General features: G+C 41.3%; 2 protein-coding genes across 2 annotated transcripts; one reads left to right on the top strand and one right to left on the bottom strand.

The window, feature by feature from the left end:
* The first annotated feature begins 6,367 nt into the window (after positions 1-6,367).
* LOC145408418 (putative glutathione-specific gamma-glutamylcyclotransferase 2) lies at positions 6,368-8,707 on the top strand. Its single transcript, XM_080279146.1, has 4 exons — positions 6,368-6,502; positions 7,327-7,368; positions 7,706-7,865; positions 8,508-8,707. Exons 1-4 carry the CDS (start codon positions 6,368-6,370, stop codon positions 8,705-8,707), a joined length of 537 nt encoding a protein of 178 aa, XP_080135272.1.
* A 6,597-nt stretch (positions 8,708-15,304) lies between these two features.
* LOC145408485 (uncharacterized) lies at positions 15,305-19,186 on the bottom strand. Its single transcript, XM_080279218.1, has 2 exons — positions 19,075-19,186; positions 15,305-16,287 (listed from the first exon to the last, which is right to left on the bottom strand). Exons 1-2 carry the CDS (start codon positions 19,184-19,186, stop codon positions 15,323-15,325), a joined length of 1,077 nt encoding a protein of 358 aa, XP_080135344.1. The 3' UTR covers positions 15,305-15,322.
* Between the last annotated feature and the right edge of the window lie 3,758 nt (positions 19,187-22,944).

Here is a 22,944-nt window from a genome sequence, read left to right on the forward strand (position 1 = left end):
TGTTCCTCCTTCCTCCTCCTTTTCCTTCTGTTCCTCCTTCCTCCTCCTCCTCCTCCTTTTTCTGCTCCTTTTCCCCTCCTCCTCCTCCTTCTGTTCCTCCCTCCTCTTCCTCCTCCTTTTCCTGCTCATTCTCCCCCATCTCCTTCTGTTCCTCCTCCTCCTCCCCTTCCTTTTCTTCTTCCTCCTCCTACCCTTCCTTTTCCTCCTCCTCCTCCTCCCCTTCCTTTTCCTCCTCCTCCTCCTCCCCTTCCTTTTCCTCCTCCTCCTCCCCTTCCTTTTCTTCCTCCTCCTTCCCTTCCTTCTCCTCCTCTTCCTCCTTGTCCTCTTCCTCCATCATCATCATCATCATCATCATCATCTTTCTTCTCATAACACTGTGCGGAAACAACAAATTTTACAAGATCTATAGACGGCTTATTTATTTATCTAATTATTTATTTATTTTTGCCGTTTTCAAATACAGGGTTGTCCAAACATAACGCTGCACTTCCCCTCCTACAGGCGATATCTTGTGTGTTGTAGGATCAGGCAGCTTCATCAGTGTCTATCCTGTATAATCCATTCGTTTCCTAGGCGCGCTGCTACACCTACTCCCAAACACACAAGATAGCACTAAATGAGATTCTAGTACAGCGCTATTTACTATGTGTCACGAATAGGCCGCTCTCTCTCTCTCTCTCTCTCTCTCTCTCTCACACACACACACACACACACACACACACACACACACACACACACACACGTGGTGGCAAGGTAATTTGTCAAAGGAGAATATGAGAATACACTTTCGAAACAAGAAGAGGTTGACCAAAAGGGTACAGGGAACATAGGGTTGAGGAGGAGGAGGAGGAGGAGGAGGAGGAGGAGAAGGAGGAGGAGGAGGAGGAGAGGAAGAAGACGATAGTGATATTGATGATAAAAAGAGAAAAAAAATACAGCAGATAATGGATATGGTGAGAGGGGTACATGGGGAAGTGTGGCGTGCTGTTGAGTGAATTATTGATACAGAGAGCACGGCGGATGGCAGAAGATGGAGTGGTACACCGAGAACGGGGTATGGGAATAAAGGTAAGTGTGTGGGAATGGTGGTGGTGGTGGTGGTGGTGGTGATGATGATGATGATGATAAGTATTATTATTTTTATCATCATTTTATCATTATTACTGCTACTGTTATTTTTATTATTATCAAAATACCTCACCCCACCTTGAGATTGAAAACGTCTGGATGATGATGATGATGATGGTGATAATGAGGGTGATGATGATGATGGTGATAATGAGGGTGATGATGATGATGGTGATAATGAGGGTGATGATGATGATGGTGTTAATGATGATGTTGATATTTTTCTCATTTCAGGGTTGGCTGGAGGTGTGGTTCAGGGCAGGTGTGGTGGGTGTGGTGACAGGTGTGGCAAATGTGGTGGAAGCCGCTAAGTACGTCAGGTTGGAGGGGGCAAAATGGACAGGCAAAGTTGCCCTCTCCTTGCAGGTAATTTTGTATACTTTTTATAGTGTGTGTGTGTGTGTGTGTGTGTGTGTGTGTGTGTGTGTGTGTGTGTGTGTGTGTGTGTGTGTGTGTGTGTGTGTGTGTGTGTATGTATGTATGTAGGTAGGTAGGTAGGTAGGCAGGTGTGTGTGTGTGTGTGTGTGTGTGTGTGTGTGTGTGTGTGTGTGTGTGTGTGTGTGTGTGTGTAATTCATAGGGTCGGTCAGGATCACGTGACTGTCGTGATCATTAGCTTTTTACCCTCCCGGCAGAGAGCTTGAGAGCTCATATAGTCCGATCTAAGGGCAAAGCCTTGACCTTCACACACGCACACACCCATCCCCTTGCTCAAGGGGGACAGTACCCACCCGCTTCATCAGTAAAACTTTTCGCATCCCGAGCAAGGCGCGAACCCCCGTCTGAGCAATTGTTACGCGAAAGCGTTACCACTGAGCCGTGTATGTACAGTATGTGTGTTTGTCCTCAGTTTTCAGAATATGACTGTGTACCTAATTACCCTATGGGCCCAAGGCACGCTCGTAAAACCGGTGGGAGAAACATAAGCATCAAGTTAGGTAATATTGACCATGGAAATAAATGGCTGGCATAGTTTGGTGTATTGCGTTATATGGTGGACCAAACTGGATGATTCAAAGTTCAAATCTAGCCTGGATAATGTTAAAACGCTCCCATAAAAACCCAGGCCCAGTCAAGGAACAGATTATCTTCAAATACCTGGTAAACACATCGCGAAAAAGACAAACCATCTGAGACTCATCTGACCTGTTAGGACTCTGGTTCCGTTTTGCGAGCTTTAAATAATCTACAGACAAAACAGGGAATACATGTGATTCATTAACTCTGTATGAATAAACCACTAACTCTTATTCCTGCACATTGCTCAGGTGCGGACGTCTGTGCAGTGTGGCAGTGTGTGTCAGGCCCATTCATGCCGTGCCTTCACACTGGATGACAACACTGGCGCAATACAATGCTCAGTTTTTTCCCAACTCACCTCCTACGCCACCGCCACCGCCGGTGTCACTGCCTATTATGGTGAGTTTCGGCTATTATCTCTCTCTCTCTCTCTCTCTCTCAATAAATCTGGGGCACGATCAAAGGAGGGTGCGTGAGACACGGGTAGGGGTGGGGTAGGTGTCTGTTGTTGGATGTGAAGTACTATGACATCAAAGGGGGATTCCCAGTTGACTGACTCTGACCTTTTTGATCACACTGACCTTGAAACTGACCTAAGTGCTGACCACAAAGACGAGGGCACACCACCAGCATGATTCACTGAGACCCCGCTCATCAAAATCGCTCCAAAAAATTGCGGCAGTAAATGCTGAACTCAAACGAACGGTCAAACAGATGGAAAACTCTCATTCTCGCTCAGTCGCCTAAAACACCTGACTTCGTCCTTGGGAATAATGGTAAGGTCTCCCTCTTCCATCACCTCCAGAACCCCAGGCTCACTAGAGTTAATGGGTTCCACATTTCGGTAACCACACCACTTTTGGTTATGCAACTTTATATATTATGGGCTACATCCATGAGGAGTACCAGAAATTCAGACCATCAGACGTCCATGTGTTGGCTACGTGGTTACCAAATACCAGCGTAGGAAATGGTTCTCTGAAGTAAAGGAAACAATATTTTAACCTGTCATCAGCCACAGTACAATTTTCAAAGTGTAATTCCCTCTTTTTCCTGTTCATGTCATCAGACGAGGATCAGGCCCCATCCTTCCTCATGTACGGCAACCAGGTAACGCTGCCCTACCCAAAGAATGCCCCGAGCCTGAACTGGGAGGCGGCCAAGGCATGGTGCACTGACCGTGGACTGTCCGTGAGTACACTATATACTCAGTTTGTTCATCACCTGAGGGAACTGGGCCACTCACAAGGAGGACAGCACTGATACACACCCAGGGGCCGTGACAAGTAATTATTTTAATAACAAGAGGGACAAATTACTCTCTAACATCAGGGTCACACAACTACGACCCAATAATATGTCGTGGTTGCTTGGCTATATGGATATCACCCAGCATGGTTTGATGGTGTGTGAGGGTGGTATGGTATGGTGCGAAGGGGGTTATGGTGTGATGGTGGTGTGTGAGTGGTATTTTATGGTATATGAGGGAGTGGTATGGTATGGTAAGGGAGGTATGGTATGATGTGTGAGGGTGATATGGCATGGTATGAGAAGATGGTATGGTGTGGTGTGTAAGGATGGTATGGCATGATATGAGGAGGTGGTATGGTGTGGTGTGTGAGGGGGTGGTATGGTGTTTGGTGTAATGTGGCATCAATCACACATCTAAGAAACAGCTGCGAGACATGTAAGAAAAAATTATGAGACAGATAATAATTTTTCTCAGACAGTTTTCATCACGCCGCAGTAGTAGTTGGTCACACACACACACACACACACACACACACACACACACACACACAAACAGAGAGAGAGAGAGAGAGAGAGAGAGAGAGATACAGCTAAAACTTTCTCGTCTTCCCCAGTTCTTCATCCCTAAGGACACTAAGGACTGGAACTGGATGTCAAGTGTGGCCGTCAACTTTGCCTACGGACACACATGGATACCCGCCACGGACACACAGGACGAGGGCACACTGAGATGGCTGGATGGAACAAGTAGGTATTTTTACACATTTTACACATGTCACTTTTTGTGCGGCTCTGAATCACTTGACGGCCTGCCAGTTGCACATAATTCATTCATACACACACACACACACACACACACACACACACACACACATCACGATAACTCTTTTACTCTGCCCAAAATGCCATGGATAGTTTATTCACTGAGAGTACAACTGAAAATTCTCTCTCTCTCTCTCTCTCTCTCTCTCTAACAGGCGCGATGGCCAGTTCGTTCATAATGTGGAGGAACAACAGGGCACTCGATGGTAATAGTGATGGAGCTGACTGCGTTACGGCACATCTGTCCAGCAACATTCTCGAAGCACACATGCACACCTCTACCAGCCCAGTGGATGGACTCATTTGTGGATGAACACTGGAATATTTTCCTTGACGAAGAAAGAGAGAAGAAAAAGAAAGAAAGAGGAAAAAATATAATTGTACCTAATTGTTTTCTAACCAACTACTTATTCTGAAAGCTTACATATACATGTATGTACCAGCCCTGCTAGTGATGGGCTTATTTGTGGATGAAGAACAGGAAATATTTTCTCTCCCTTCAAAAAGAAAAAGAAAAATAGTAATAAGACTACGTAATTTTCTCTAAACAACATTCTGGAAGTGCTCATGCACTTTTCTACTATGGTCCAGGTGATGGCGTTATCTGTAGAGGGGCACCTAATATGTATTTTTTTCTTTTTAGAAAAAAAAGTGCAGAGTAGCAAATTTTTCCAATTCACCGTCGTGAACTGGGCATACAGTATATGCCACACCCACAAGGATGGACAAATCACCCTAAACGTGTCACTCACTCACTTTGTCAGTGTCCCTTTTTGCCTGGCAGGTCACATAGGTGTATGGGGGGGGGGAGAGGGAAAGGGGTTACTGGTGGTGTGCCTGGCACGCGCCTGATGCGTGTCTAAGGTGTGTGTGGTGTGCAACTAGGATTTAACTGGGATGTGCCTAAAGACAAATGACCTGACGATGTGCTCAGGTGGTGGATAAGGCTGGAGTGGGTACAAATCAAAGGTGTCGTTTGTCTTGTTCAAAATTAACTTACTTTGTTATCTAAAATCCAACTGAAAGAGTTTGTCGGTAAACTGCAAAATGTATGCAGCCGTTTTACTACTTCCCTCACTGGTGGTAATCAAACGGTACAGTATAACAAATACATCCCTGCTTATAGTACCACAAGGTCCTGAATAAGAAAACCCATTATTATGGGTGATGGGTACTACACACCTCAGATTTGTAACCACTATGTATAGCTGTGTTTTGCTGAAGGGTGTGTGTGGAAAGACCCACCACCTCCTTTTGTTGAATATGTACTCTGTATACCTTTACAACAATAAACATTTCAATCATTCAATCCCACGTCATCTGAAGCGACGCCCAGACGCTTTGACCCACCAATGGGAAATTCGTCTCAACCGCCAACACGACAATATTACATGTTGTATTGAATATATGTAACTGTTGTCTTTCTATTAGCACTCTGCACATTTTACAGCAATAAATATTTCAATTCTTTCCTACTCCTTACGGCTCTATAATATTACCAGAAAGTAAAGGAACAAGTGCCTAGATAGTCCGAAAGGGTTTTGTTTTGGTTTAAACAGCTGTTCTCGACATCGGGACATTTTTCCTCTCCCGAGGGTCCCGACGTCTACACGCACTCCTCCGAAGGAATATTTAGAGAGAGAGAGACCCTATTTAGGAGTGCGAGTTGGTGTCAGCCGTAACTCGACAAGGGTAAATAACGTAATCTGTTGCTGGTTTAACTTAGTACCGTCTGTGCTTATAAGTGGATAAAAATGCTATAGGTTATCCCTTACTGTCATTACTGCTGAGTGGAACCCGTGCCAAAATATCAGCAAAACAGCGAATGAGGTATGAATTCTTAAAGGCTATTTTTGTAGCGGGTTAAGACAAGGTAACTGGACTGGGACTAGGTTTCCCTCTACCGGGTGGTTTGGGTGGGGTTTATTGTTCGCATAGTGCCACTCATGGGCGAGTGAGGCTGGTCATCCTTATCTCTTGCATCAGGAATGAGTAACCTAGCCCTGCGTCCTTATGCTCCTGATAGAGAAAAAAGGAACGGATGACAAGTATATTGACGGGTAATTTTGTTTGTAAGTTACATTTAATTACCCCTTAGACTCCACATTTCAAAGCAATATCCTAAATCCGTTTCCCTGCAGGTGATAATGTGGATCTTTGGGTACGGGTCACTAACATGGAAGGTGGACTTTCCGTTCTGCCAGCGAGAAGTGGGCTACATCAAGGGTTATGTGCGCAGGTTTTGGCAGGCCAGTGAGGACCATAGGGGAGTGCCGGGAAAGGTGAATTTAGGGTGTATGTGATTTTTCGGATGTTTAGTCAATAATGTACATGTCTGTTGTAACCTGATGAAGCTCTCTAAGTTCTCTCAGTTCAATTGGTGGCCAAGAGTAGCTAGACCGTAAGCCAGTTTTGAGACTGGTGCTGGAGAGGGGCCCCTTCTTGTGGTGGCACTGATATAATGGGACAATTCCGCTGACTGGTTATGAAAATGTCTCTCCCTACATCCTAGGCAAAGGATGATGGGCTATCTGATGACGGCAGTTTCAGCCTGCAGTCCATCAAGTTCACACCCAGATGAGCCCGGTGACTGATTCCTATCTCATAACTAAGGCTTACTGAATTCCATGCAACAGGTAGCATTCAGGTTGTGGGAGTAGGCCAGTTCCATCAGGTGGAAACAAACTGACTATATTTAAACATGAAAATATTATATTGTACAGTTGCTACTGGTAATACATTTACTGTTGCAAGTACTTATTACAAGCTACTTTTTTTATATTGATTGTATTGGCATTTAATACATGATTAAATTATAAAATATATACCTATTAACCCTTAGAATGTGATGGCATTTTGTGTGTGTGTTGGGGGGCGGGGTATTGATGTTATCTTAACACAGTTTGTTAATCTTGGGAAAGAATTTTCAAACTGGAAGATAAAAAATAGGCACTTTATACAGTAATTTCTTTCTATACTGTGGGTCCTTGTGAAATTGAACAAAATCATTGGGTGACAGCCTGATTAAAATATAAAATAGGGTAACTAGACTGAAAGAGTTAAAGTAGCATGACCACAGTCTCTATAAGGCTTGGTTATTTTTCAGCCTGGCCGTGTGGTCACCCTGGTGCCCTCCACAGACCCTGAGGTGAGCTGAAGTTTTACTTTTAGGATTAGATTCTGTGTGACAGATTTCACAAAACCTTTTCCATAGCCTTTTTTTTTTTTTTTTTTTTTTTTTTTTTTTTTGTACAGTACACCTCAATATCCTCTTGTATATGACTGATGCAAACTATGCCCTTATTGAAATGATTCCATGGAATGGAGTGACTTGTAACTTTTGTCATAAATGTAAATCACAACCACCCCATGGATGTACTAGGTAATCCCATTGGGCTAACAGTTCTATTCTGATTGGTAATACAAGCCAACTTTATCTACACATTCATGAACCATCCCTTTCTCATAGTGTCCTACCACTGCAGGAGAGGGTGTGGGGTGTTGCATACTGTATAGCAGAAAAGGACATTGATCGAGTCATGGCGCACTTGGATCACCGAGAGAAGGATGGGTATCAGAAGGTTGACGTTCTCTTCCACCCACAGAATACAGAGCTAAAACCATGGACGCTAACCATATATCTGGGTTGGTGTACTAATTTGGTTGCATGGTGAGAATGAAGAATGAGACTGACTGTATTGCAATTGTTCTAACCTGACACAGATCCCTAACCCCTTTCAGCTCAGTTGATAGCCATCTGACAAGTAACCAAGATGTCTGGATGCTCAGCATCTATTTGGACTTGTATTTTAATTTGGCCATGTGGTGAGAAAGGAGACTAAGAGACTGACTATAAACTGCTGCATTCATTCTAACCTGACAAAGATGCCTGACACTTTTCAGCTTAAGTAATGGCCAGTTGCAATCAGACAGGAAGGTTGCTTTGACTAGTCACCAAGGAGAGTCATTGTTGCCTTATAACTAAGGCTCATCAAATATCATACAACCACAACTTGGCATTCAAGTTAGCTCAGCCAGATGAAAAGAAACTTAGTTCAGTAGGGTGTATGTGAGTGAGGTGGATGAGGTGACCAAGGATAAGATGGAAGGATGGGGGGTAAATGTATATGAGAGAGGGTATCTGATGACAGAAGACAGTGGAACATGGAAGTGATTCATTTTTGGCCATCCTCTCTTGGACTGAAGTGTGTGGCTTTAAATAGACATAGTACTTCTGTGCTTCCTAATTTGATATTCCTCTCACAACCCCATATTCCTCTCCCTCAGGTACAGACACAAATCCATTCTACACAGGCTACACACCAGAGGCAGAAATAGCCACCATCATCTCAAGATCAGTGGGTCCAAGTGGCTCCAATGCCGAGTACCTCTTTCAGCTGGCTAGAACTATGGCGGCAATGGGGGTAGAGGATAAACATCTGTTTACCTTGGAAGCCCAAGTTCGCAATATATTAGAAGCTTCGTGAGGTTATATAATTTTAAATGGTACTCCTTTGTGCTTCTCATCTTTTCATCCTTTAATATTAGAAGGCACTTTAAATTATTGTATCTTTGAGATTACATTGACAAGCATTTGTTTACTCTGGATGCCCAAGTTTCCAGTATTTTGGAAGGTTTGTAAGGTTAGATAATCTTAGAAGGTAAATCTAGATGTAAGATTATGAAATTTTTAACCTTGTCACTATGATGATGTCTTTTTAATTTTATTCTTGATGCTTGTCCTAGAGAGGGATGTCTTCATGTAGTGGCACCAATAAGACTGGCCAGAAGAGCTGCCAAGTTATACATATATTCCTCAGCCCCCTTTCTATCCCCCCAGAAAGATGGTGGTGGACTGCAGAAGAGGGGCAACTTCAATCTGCAGTCCACCAAGTTCATATTTAAATGATCCTGGGGATGCAACTGCTATTACTGTTCTTATTGCTGTACTTCCAGATTATCTAAATTAAATCTGTAAGATCTTTTCCCATTCAGGGTTATAATTATGACTGCATCTAATTCCTTTGGTTTAAAAAGTTATTCCTAAGGGTCATGTAAAAATCTGAATGTAGCAAGAATAAAATAGAATTATATCATCAAAGTGAAAGAGTTAGAGGTAAAATGGGAGGTGGAAATTATGCAAATACCTTCAGTCTATCAATAGCCAGATACACTAATTCCGTAAGAGGTGGCCATTTGTCCTTTGAATTAGTTGTTATACAGGGAGGGACCAAAAATATCATAATAATAACTCACTACCATTTAAGTGTAAACAGTTATCCCCTGTTATTTGTGGGTGTTAGAGAATGGGCACATGTACAAATAATGAAAGTCCACGAATATTGAAAACCCAACCAAAAAGGGCCTCCACAGCCAAAATTTAACTATGTGATTGTCTGAAAACCATTTTTTTAAGCACCAAGTATCACCAGACATTAAAATCGACTTGTTTGAAGTGTATTTACAGATTATATAACATCAAATTTTGTTAAGCCAAGCCAGAATACTCCCCAGAGTAGTGTATTTTTGTGATAACTTACTCATATACAAAAACCAAAACTGGTAAAATTTAAATTGCATAAAATCAGGGATGACCGTACCACATATGCAAATCAAGCTGATGCCACCTTTGTGAAGTTACCAAGGCTCAGAAGTCTATAAAGTAAGATTATTGTAAGTGTTGTTTGTCTATTTATTATTATTATTTATTCATTCACTTTTTTTGAAAGTGCATCAATGTTGATATTTATGCCTCTGAGGTGTGATCAGGATTCTGAGGGCTTGAATGGTGAGTGAATGAGAGTGTGGCTCAATATGTGGCCAGACTTTTGATTAGTATCTCCTTCTATCAGTTTTTTTCCTTGCTTCCTTGACTCTACCTCACCCTATCCTTAGGCAGGGAAAGGTCTGGATGATGATGATGATGATGATGATGATTGATGGATGATGATGACAAGTGATGATGATTGATGGATGATGATGATGATTATGATGATTTATTTGTACCCATTTGGTTGTATTATGTATTTAAGAACCCTGCGTACAATACTTTTTTCCCATAACATTTGATTCTCAAGTGGTCTTCCTATTAGTTTAGTGCAATGCAGTTTTTATCATTTGCATAGATCCGTATCATTATGTTCTTATGTGTTCACTCATCCCCTCTTACATTATTTATATATTAAGTGTATGTCGTGTTACTGTAGGAATTATTCAAGTAGTTAATTTGCATTTACCTCATCAGTCCAAATATATTTCTCACATTATGGCAATCAGGCCACATGCAAATTATTTTATTTGTATTTTGAAAGGACCTCTAGTAGCAAAGGAGTTATTGAAGGCTATATCTAACCTCCCCAGTTCAAAGTCTCCAATAAGATAAATAATCTGCAGACAGCAAGAATAAACTATGTAATGAATGTTATTACAGAGGTCAAAATCATATGTTCAGTAGCCAGAAGAAGAGAAATTAGACACTACCTGTGATGGCAAAAAAAACTCCGTCACTATGGTGATGCTTTTTATAGTTTATTCTTACCAGTGCCATAGGACTTTATTCATCTTAAGGGAAGACCTCTCTTGGTGAAGGAGTTTGTGGTCTTCATTAGCCTACCTATGACAGTTTTAACAATATTAAGGGATTATTTGTCATTTAGATACTTTATTCTCAAGTACAATATGCTCATAATATGCTTACTCACTCCCCGTTTTATATATATATTTTATTATATTATGTTTGTATTTATTTTTTTATTTGTATATTTATTTTTGGCAGCACAGGAATCAAGATTAGTACAAGTATGATTTTCTACTTTTATGCTGATTGTTCTGCATTCCTTTATCCTTCTTTTGTATTACTGGGAAATAGGGTTAAGATGATGTGAAGCACTGTTTCTACCTAACACATAAGTACAGTCACTATCACTTTTAAATATTGTATGGGATGGTGTGTTGGAGGTCGATGTGGCACCAATGTATTTGTTTACACCAAATTTCTGCTGCGTTGGAGCAAACAGAACAACTCTTTTACCTAAATATGGTGTTACAAACTGTTTACCTGGAGGTTGAATTACATCTGAATCTCCAATACAACAGCTCCTGTAGGATGTACACTATATGGCAACTGTACTTTATATCAACTGATGTTTCGTTGTTGAGCTGCTGTATGGGGTTAAGGATAAGGAATATCATCTCATTTTTGTATACTCTGTGCTTTATATTATTTTTGTTATTTGGAATGTGGTGAGGGTTCATTTTACGAATTTCCTTGTTATGTTTGAATCTGTAAAGTTAGCAAATTATTTAAGAATACAGAAGTGAATCTGGTTTTGTTTCTGTTATAGTAACCCCTTCAGTGCAATTACACTGATATTTCACTGTATAGAGCAGTCTATGACAGGGGTGTGGCATCCCTGTTTTAACCTGCTGATGTGATGGTCATTGGACTGACTCCAGCCGATATGTAATGTACAGTGTCTAAGTGTGGATGGTTTTGCCTATGAGGTGAAGTCAGGATTCCTAGATCTGAAATGGTGAGTAAATGAAAGTGTGGACCATTTAGTAGGACATGCTGTTGACAGTTCTTCCTCTGTTTATTTCTTGCTCTCTGGACCCTACCTCACCCCATCCTTAGGTGAGAAAAGAGGCCTGGATGATGATAATTAAAGTGATGCCACTGCCAGCCAATTTGATTCAACTGAGGGGGAACCTTAAGAATGAAGGAGTTAAAGGCACTATCCAGTAAATTCTAAAGTATGACGTCTTTTGTACTGTATTTTATTCCTATCAATGCCAGACTATTTTCTTCAGCTTGAGAAGAGAGAGATTGTAGAGAAAAATTCAATTGTTTTAAGGTAACTTTCTGTCCCTGGTGTCATGCTTGTCTTTTCACGTTTATGAAGGTGAGAGGAGGGGTGGTAGGCCATGAAGGTGGATGGATGTGGTAGATGTGTGTACAGTATATAAAAATGCAAGATATGAAAGTTGAGGAAAGTCAGAAACTGACAAGGGATCAAAATAGTTGGATGAAATATGCATGGAGGAACACATGACAGTGGTTTGACACATCCCACTTCTATTGCCCCTTCTCCAATCTGGAAATATCCATGATTTCTCTATTACTTACACCATCCATCCCGGTAATGCCTTCGCCTATTCCAAGAGGGGTCATTTAAAATGACTGTAACCTGGAAAGCTCTCTCTCACTCACTGACAGGGTTGCACTTTCATATGAACATAGCAGACCCACTTTCTTGCAGGTTCATCAACCCTGTAAGATAGTTCAATTTCATCTGACAGAACTGGTCTATTCCCCCAACTTCAATTCTTAGACAAGGTTACATAAAACTCAATACGCCTTAATTATGAAGTAGGAATGAGTCACCATGGTTATTAGTCATACGGAACTTCTTTCTGACTACTCCTAGCCATCATATGTGCTGAAAGGGGTTAAGAATCTTCTTAAGTTAGAACCAACACACTACAACCATCTTGCCCTTCAAAATACTACTACGCTCACTTGTTAAATCTGACTAACCTGAGCCAAGACCATCAACTGTCTTGCAATAGTGAGGAACACATGCATGTTGTGTGCATGGTGTCTTGCAGAAAGGAGAAATTTTTGCATGCTGTATTTATCACCAATATCTGTCACACTTCACCCTCTGCCTGGCTATCCTTTCACCCATTCCTGAAATCAGTGGAGAACAGAGAAGCCTGTTAATCTGTTTTCACTTGACAGAATTGGGCCACTCCCACAACTTGAATGATAAGTTGTGGTTGCATGGAATTTGATACACCTCAGTTATAAGGTACAAGTAAGTCTGTTCAACTAAATAGTTCATTCACTTTAAAATGGCAAAGATTTTTTTACTATGGCAGCTTTTTCTCCCTAGCTCATTGGTAAGAGACAATACTATAGGTCTTCATCCTATGCTAATCTACTGTTACTGCTTCGATATCAAGATGGAGAGATGGTAATTTTTTCCCTAGTTAAAGGGAACAAAGCACAATATAGTCAATAGATTTGATCATCAAGTGAGCTGAAAGGAGTTACATAAGGTTACAACAAAAGCACTATATATACCCTTCACTGCAGGAAGGGAATTTTTAGGCTGGAAGGATATGAAATGAACCCTATATCCATTCAATAGTTTAATGGCTCTCCAGATATTATTATATGTACACTGATGAAAAATATAATTATAATGTATATATATTTGTCCATCCCAGCACCATAGTCAGTAATGCCTCAGTCTTATACACGAAGTCTTCGTTATATGCCAAACACATATTTTTTATATTTACTGGTACTCTCAGGCAGGAAACAAGTAAACAGAGTCAAAGGCCAAGCTGAAAGCCTCACATAGTTAAAACTAGTGTTACACATCTTAGACTCCTTTCCTCCCAACACTTCCCAGCAATGGTTGGGATATAATTACGCGGTGTATGCACTTGGTTTAGCTTCCAGTCCATGTGAAACACCAGCTATACCATGGCCAACTTATATATGAGGACTTCTTAAGAGGAAACATGGCATCAACTGATTTTACTTGGTTACTAGTTATGGAGGGGGACACTTTCATGTAATGATACCAATATAATCAAGCAAAGGAGCTGCCCAGTCCTTTAGTCCCTCCCTATCCCCCAAAAGGAGGATGGTGGCCAGTGGAAATAAGGCAACTTCTGCCTGCAGTCCACTGGGTTCATGTTCAGATGAGCCTGAGGTTGAACTACTAATACTACAGTACTTTAGTGTTTGATCAATGACATATAACAAAGACTTACTGTACATTATATTGTATATACAAACGTGTCAGAATTCATGTACACAAAATGTAAACCAGCATTTGCATAAGTAAAAATAAAAGTGTACCAGCACAGATAACATATATATACACATATTATATAAACTTAGCATACAGTATCTCTACCAATGTAATAATACAAACTAACGATGGATATGTATAGGGAGGCTGTATTCTCCATTACAGCTTTGAAACAATATTAACCACTTCCCACTGATGATAGATATTTTGTATTTAATTCTTGCTATCTCGACTATTTTATTTAGCTTAGGAGAGACTCTGAACTCAAGGGGTTAGATATTATCCTTTAATCAACTCCTTCCTGACTAACGGCTCAAGAATCAAAAAGATGAGGTGGAGAGGTATATGAGGAAGAGGGGGGTGAGCTGGAAAGAGGGCTGCCTGATGCTGGAGGACAGAATGACATGAAGAATCATTGTGGCTATCCTTTCTGAGATAAAGATGTCTGGCTATAGATATACAAGTACAGTATAGATGGAATAAAAATTGTCCGTTGCAGCAAGAATTAAATAATGAACACACCATCAAACTGAAGGGGGTTAACGTTACATACATATAAAACTGGGATATAATAAAATAATATCTTAATCCCTACCGCCACTCTGCTCCAAACATCTCTTGGTCATATTTTCAATGGCACAGAAGACTTCATACCTCTTCTCGAGTGAAATATTTTACTTAATACATGATAACATTATCTTTTGTGTTATTTATCTTGTTTCATTATCAACATAGTTTTTATCAGTGATGTAAGAGGCCACTGAAATGTAAAGCACAGAATTATATAACTGCTAAGAAAGGAGTCTTACAAAGTTTCCAAAGCCACTTGAAATACAATACTTTATCATATGAGTGATGTAAAGTTCATTATACAAGATACTTTGTATTCACGTAAAATGCTACAAGGTTATAAAAATATATGCTTATCTTGTAAATTTTGATAGTCTGAATGAGCAATGGTCACCATATCAAAACAGCCAGTTCCTATTGTCCCTTTCAAGGTGTAAGGGTCCTAGGCTTGGCTAACATAAGCCAGTACATTTAAGGGTGGGAAACCAGCTGACTCCAATGTGGTATAACATGACAAAAAGACCTCCATTCACCTCTTAGGAAATGGCCCTAGGTAAGGCTGTCATTCGAACAGAGGTGTTCTAAGTTTTATGGGGAAAAAAAAAAAAAAAAAAATCCAGCCACCTCTTGGGAAACGACCCCTCTGTATGCAAGGCCATCACTCTAACTGGGGCGTCCTAACCACTATACCCTTATGGACTGTGACTAGAGTATAAACCTGAGCATGACAGCCAGTAATACTCCAAGACAGATCAGTGCCAATATGATCCATCCGACACACGCTCCACCACGGCAACACACGCGCTTCTTTTCCTTGTCCTCGTCGCCTGCCACCGACGCTGCCACCTTGGCCACCACGGCTGGTGGCAGCGTCCCGGCCTTGTCCCCGGTCTGGCGCACTGGCAGCGGCTCTGGGTTGCCCTTCTCATCTACCACTATGGGCAGTGGTCGTGCCATGGGCGGCAGGAGGTGGGGTGGAATGCCAGCGGGGGCCACCGATGATCCTGCAAGGCTGCGTCTGTCAGATGGCACTGGTCGGCCAGGCAGGGTGCCATAGATGGCTGATGGCGGTGATGATCCCAGCCTCATGTCATAGATTGAGTTGACGCGGCGAGTGGGGCCGGGTGGGGGTGGGATTGGCATGGACACAGGTCCTGGTACCATGGGGGGGTAGCCAGGGGGTGGGACAGGGCCAGGATAGGGCATGGGACCAGTGCCAGGAGGGGCACCACCATGCACAGGGCAGGGCTCACCATCCCAGGTGGCCAGGGCCAGGGCCGGCACTGAATGGGCCGACTTGATGGTGCCAGGGGGCGGGGCAGGTGGGGGATAACCAGGGTAGTAGCCAGAGTAGCCATAATGAGGTGGGGGCATAGCTGGGCCAGCAACTTGCTCACTGTCATCTCCGCTGGATGAGGTGGAGGAGGAGGATGTGGTGGAGGGGCTGTGTGGGCGGGATGCTGGGCGTCCACTGGAGTATGATGGGCGGGATGGGGGATAGTGGGCAGGGGTGTGGCTGTACTGGTCTGGGTAAGGCATCAGGTGTGGGTGGCCAGAGTTGCCCGAGTCACGTGAATCACGGTGCGTGCGCCAGGACTTGTCAGTGCGATGGCTGATACGGTCACTAGTGGAAGGTGGACCCGCACGACTGCTGCCATGACCTCCCGCACCTGGAATATGTCATCGTCATCATCATCATTATCATCACCACCAGCACCAGCATTATTACCATGACACTGTTGCCAATGTGCATGAAAATGGGAGATCAAGCAGCAGCAGCAGCAGCAGTGGCAGCATTATCATCACAGCCCTGTTGTCAATGGGCACTCAAAGGGGCAAACTCTAGAGTATGAGTGTACACCATGGACTGTGATAGCAACTTTTTGTGCCTTATACCAGACAGTGTTTTTTAGGCTTAGATGTGATCTCTTGCACTGAAGGTACGGGAATGGCCTTCACAAACTTCCCACTTTTCATGCAAACAAGAATGAACCCAAGGCTGAGACCATGCAATACTTCTTCTTTCCAAAGGAAATTAGGCAAAAAGAAAGCCATATTCAAGATCCATTCATTTTAAGGTACACAGACTGACATTTTAGAGGTCAAACACACTGGAAATGACAGTTCCGGAAATGACCAGTTACCATATATGAAACCCTGAAAACACCAGTTTTCTGTCACATTGCAGAGCTGGGCCTTAACGGGGTGACAGTGTATAGCACTGTGGGTGCTACATGCTTGCCATAATGGGGAAGGAATGCAAGCAGAAAATGCACAAGCGAGACCATGAGACAGCAGAAGCAATAGACAAAGCAATGCAACACCACAGTAAAGAGATGAAGAATTTAGGGAGTTAGTGGGAAGGGTAGCTCTGAGATAAAAGCCCTTAATGTGCTGAAGTTACAGGAAAACTCTACTTCTTGCACCACGTGGAAATTTAATCCAGTTTTAGAAATACCTTTTGGAACATGGGTAAGTAGCAAAGGAAGTCTTTGTTCAAACCTCCCTCCTTCAGTTTTGAAGCACAGACGAGACTGCTTCAATTACAACTGATGAGAGCAGGAGGTTGACTACCACTGACCTTTGGAGGTACTACCATGAGAGTGATGTGTAGCAACAAACTTGGTAGCTAACTAGCCATACAATCATCACTCTTATGTAGAAAATCCAAACCCAAGTTATGAGTCAATGCTTAAGTCAAGACTCTCACTCCGTTACTTATCATACTGCACATCTTTGATTTTTCTCCCAACAGTTTCTAGCAACTGATCAGAAGCAATTAGCTGGTTTTTGCACTTGGTTTATCTTACAGCCCATTGAAAACATCAGCTCTTCCATGGTCACCCTTAATACAGGGATTCCTGAAGTCTTAAGATGAAGATCAGTGGCAGAGTAAGACAAAACTATGGATCAACATCCTTTTCATAACTTTCTTCATGAATTGCATCATATTCTAGTGTTAATATGTTGTTACAATTCTGCATTCAAGAAGAGATGGCAATTTTACACCTAATTAAACATTGCAGAGTACAGTACAGTCAAATCAAGAGTCCAATCTGACTACACCTGGCCATCAACTGAGCTGAAAGAGGTTAAGGATCTTTGTCAGGTTAGACTAAAAGCACTACAACATGCACTATGGAGATGTAAGCTGGTATGGAAGAGGAGTTACGAAGCTTCCATAGCAGACAAGAATAAAAGGCCATGTCACCCTGAAGGTCATGCATTATGGAACGAGTGATGCCACAAGGCAGGCGAAGTGTGATTGGTGTTGTTAATATTGTGGCACCAGTCTCATCTGGACATTAACCTGGTGGACTGCTGGTTGAATCTGCCCCTCTCATGAAGTCCACCATCTTCTTTTCAGGGTATAGGGAGCGAGATGATAGACTTGCATAACCAGAGAGTGGAACTTCTCGGCTACATCGATGCCACCTCATTAAAGCATCCCTCACCAAAATAAGATGTGATGCCACCAAAATGCACTGCTCTCCTGGGTACAAGTCAACAACTATACTCTTTTCACCCTAACCTGACCCAGATTTTTGTCACTTTTAGCTTATTTCCCACTGCTCAATGGCAGAACATAACAATACAGTACTATGGTTCTCCATTTATTCCACAGCACTTCTTCATGACTAGCATAAAATTCTAGCATTACTCTATTGTTACAACTCAGGAATTCAGGTGGAGAGGTGATAATTTTGGACCAAGTTAAAGTGAAAAGAGTATAACTATACTTCCACAATCCCACTTCTTCACTCCTCCTGGTCTGCACGTCTTGATATCCGTTCTGGTGGTCCACAATGTCCTCAGAGTCTTAGGAATACCCAAGAAGTGTCCCAAAATGTCCCAAAATGCTTCCCAAATATATCTAGTATGTCCCACCAGACCTATATATCCCACTTGGTCCGGAATCTGTCTGGGAAGTAGTTGACATCCCAAACGTCTTAACTGCATCCACCAAACATCCCTTAATGTCCCAAAAACCTTTACAATAAACCCCCACATGTACCCCTTATATCCCACCCGATTCATATCTATCTTTAATGCCCATTATGGTGGTAGTTAATGTCCCAATAGTCTCAGGCATATCTACCAAAGGTCCTAAAATGTCACAATGTCCCCAAATGTCTCTAAATGTCCAAAAATGTCTCATAACACCCCTAAATGTCTGAAAGCATCTCAAAATATCCCAAAATGTCTAAAAAATGTCATAGAATGTTTCAAAATATCACACAAAATGTCTCAACAGTCCCCCAAATGTCCCCAATTGTCTCAGAATGTCCAAAAATATCCCAAAAATGTCTCTGAATATCCCAAAATGCCCCAAATGTCTCAAAATATTCCCCAAATGCCCCAAATGTCTGAAAATGTCCCCAAAATGTCCACTAATGTCTCAGATTACCCCAGATGTCCCTCAAAAATGTCCTCCCAATAACGCTGCAGTGTCTCACCTGGTCCGTATCTGTCTTGGTAGCCGTTCTGGTGGTAGTTGATGTCCCGCTGCTGCCAGGCCATGGGGGTGCACGGGTCACCCAGGTCCAGGGCACGAGACGATGACACCATCTGAAGAAAAGGGAAAGACGATTATAGAAAGGCTTGTGGGGGTATCCATGGTGCTGCCTAAGTGTTAAGAAGAAGAGGGGGAGGAGGATGAAGAAATGGAAGAAGAGGAGGAGGAGGATGAAGAAATGGAAGAAGAGGAGGAGGAGGATGAAGAAATGGAAGAAGGGGAGGAGGAGGAGGAGAGGGAGGAAAAAGTGCAAGAAGATGAAGAAGAATGAAAAAAGAAAGAATGAACAAGAAGTGGAAGAAGAAAAAGAGGAAGAAGAATATTATGATGATAATGATGATGATGATGATAAGGAGGAGGAGGAGGAGGAAAAAGTGGAAGATGATGAAGAAGAAAAATGAAAGAAAAAGGAAGAAAGAACAAGAAATAGAAGAAGAAAAAAGGAAGATTATTATGACGGATGATGATGATGATGATGATGATGATGATAAGGAGGAGTAGGAGCAGAAGAATATATAACATAAATACAGTATAACAAAATCATTCACAGATGGCACTAAATCAAAACCACACACATGACCATTACAATATATATTTAAATTGTCTAAAAATAACAGCTCAACGTTGGGCTGGAAGAAACCGCAAGAAATATAAAAAGTGAAAATAAACAAATATATAAACAAATAAATCACGGAAAAGCACCATAAATATCACCAACTCAAAGCCACATACATCACCATCACAATAAATCAAAGCCACACACATCACCATCACAATAAATCAAAGCCACACACATCACCATCACAATAAATCAAAGCCACACACATCACCATCACAATAAATCAAAGCCACATACATCACCACCACAATAAATCAAAGCCACATACATCACCATCACAAAATACATCATACGTTTAAATATAACAGCACAACGTTGGTCCGGAAGAAACCGCTATAAAATGTACAGCAATGTGGTGTTACAAGTACGATGGCGTGGGAAGGAGGTGGCGAGTTTGCGGTTATCACTTTTTGTGTGGCCGGATTTTTTTTCCCTCCCTGTCTGTCTGTCTGTCTGTCTGCCTGTGTGTGTGTGTGTGTGTGTGTGTGTGTGTGTGTGTGTGTGTCGCTTTTCTTGGCCAATGCCGACTTAACAACACTTTAACAGCGCCTTATTTCCATACTCCACATTAACCTATGGGCTGAAATCTTGTCATATACTTTCTTTTGTATAGTCAGTTTATTTTCATATGACGGAACTGGGTCATTTCCACGACTTGGGAGCCTTTATGAAGTACGAATGAGTCTCCTTGGTTACTAGTCAAACTCTCCTAACTAGGCCTGGACATCAATCAAGCAGGTTTACGGATCACTATCACAAGAGTTGAAATTCCCTCACGATTTATTTTTCCATTCTGTCGTCTCCTTGGTTACTAGTCAAACCCTCCTAACTACGCCTGACCATCAATCGTGCGGAAGGGCTTATGGATCACTATCAGGGGAGTTGAAATTCCCTCACGATTAGTTTGTCTTCAGTTGTCTCCTTGGTTACTAGTCAAACTTTCCTAACAATGCCCAGTCATCAGTCAAGCTGCAAGGTTTATGGATTAATATCAGCAGAAATTCCTTGGAGATTTCTTTCTTTTTTTTCCCATACAGCATAACGCCTCGATATTTTCCTATGCGTAATTGCTACTATTTAAACACGAATAAAAATACCAGTTATTATTATTATTACTACTACTTCTATTACTACTACAGCTAGTACTACTACTACTTTTAGTCTACTACTACTAATTTCATTATTATTATTATCATCATGTTTTTTAGGGAATAATTTTGTGGGTTTCTGGCATTTCGTTCCTTCTTTGCAAAATAAATATATAAGTAAATAAATAAATAAATGAGCAGTGCATTCAGTACTGCCGTGCACTACAAAGTCTCCTCTAGGATGATATACAGATGTAATTGACCCTGAGAGTAGATGCTGGCTGTTCCGCAAGACACACCGTCATGGTATAGGGAACAATTGTGTGAAGGTTCATCAAAATCTGTACATGCATGTGGGAGTTACGAAGCGGACACGAATGTAGGTGTGGCTGTTAAGAATGACAGCACTCGACCTTGTTTGAGCCCCAAGTATGACCTTGACCCTGGGAATGATTGCGCGCGACACACCATCGTGGTATGGGGAACAATTGTGTGAAGTTATATCAAAATCTGTCCCTGCATGTGAAGTTACGGAGCGGACACGAAATTGCAGACGGACTGACGGACTGACGGAACCGCTCACACCTCTGGTCCAGTAGGGAAATAATAAATAAATAAACGAGATTATGAAAAGCTACCTACCGAGAGAAATCTGAGGTAAATATTTGTTCTACTCAACGTCAAAACAAACATAAAAAGTGAAAATAAATGGGAAGGACGAGACTCCATCAAACCGCATGAGGGACGTTGCTGGACACTGACCTTCATACTGTAATGATTACCTGTATACTCTTCTTTTTTGTTTTTTCCTTTACATTGTGAGAAAATATAAAAACAAACCAAGAAGCACACACACACACACACACACACACACACACACACACACACACACACACACACACACACACACACACACACAGATTAAACATAGGAGAAAAGTAGGTTGAGTACATGTGGCAACTCTAACATCAACAAGAGCTCGTAAAAAAATTACCCGAAAAACATCACCATCAAACACAAAATAAAGAAATAACCAATAAATAATTAAATCTACCAATACATGACGAAATTATGAGTAAAAAGATTGAAATAGAGGGAAATAATGAATCTTGTCGAGGCCAGTGGTAAGCGGCAACTGATATACCGTTATGGCGGCAGATGGAGCAATGCGGAAAGTACCTCAGAGTTAAGGTATGGATAATTTTGGGGATTTACGAACGATTTCTTTGAGATTTTGAGATTTATAACAGTAGTGGTAGTAGTAGTAGTAGTAAGAGTAGAAGTAGCAGTAAATAGTTTCCTTATCTCTGTATAAAAATAGGAATAATAATAATAATAATAATAATAATAATAATAATAGTAATACGAAGAAATTTTATTACTGTACCATTATTATTATTATTATTATTATTATTATTATTATTATTTTTATTATATTATGACTGCAGCTACTATCACTATTAATAAAACCACTATCACAACCAGGCTATCATCATTAATTCCCAATCTATCCCATGAAACAAAAATCACAGCCACCAACAATTATAATTATACCACTGCTACTACTACTACCACTAATAATAACAACAATGATGATACTACTACTACTACTACAACTACTACTGCCACCAATAACAATAATAATAATAATAATAATAATAATAATAAAAATAAATGAAAGAAAAAACGAGAAGTCACTATACTGAAGAATTTAAATCAAACAATTGAGAGAGAAAGTAGGCTACCGTGATTAGTTTTTCTTTTCTTTTCTTTTCTTGCGTAAGAGTGGTGAATTCCATTTGATATTTCTTGACAGTTACGACCATGTTATATTTTACTATCACATTAGGTAAACATATAAAAATTTCTGAATAATAAGTAGTGGGTGTTGCTCAATCTTTCAATATAACAACGCTCGTCTTTCAGTGTTCAGCTTTCCTGAGGTTAGACATAATGTACGTCAAGATTGTATGAACCTAATGACACACACACACACACACACACACACACACACACACACACACACACACACACACACACCATCCTGACGTATAATTTCCCTAAGGAAAAAAAGTAAGAGTGATATATCGAGCTTTCGTCTATT

Source organism: Coenobita brevimanus, chromosome 77 (assembly GCF_032717465.1).
Source record: "Coenobita brevimanus isolate Jiangsu-jjx chromosome 77, ASM3271746v2, whole genome shotgun sequence".
Lineage (NCBI taxonomy): Eukaryota > Metazoa > Arthropoda > Malacostraca > Decapoda > Coenobitidae > Coenobita > Coenobita brevimanus.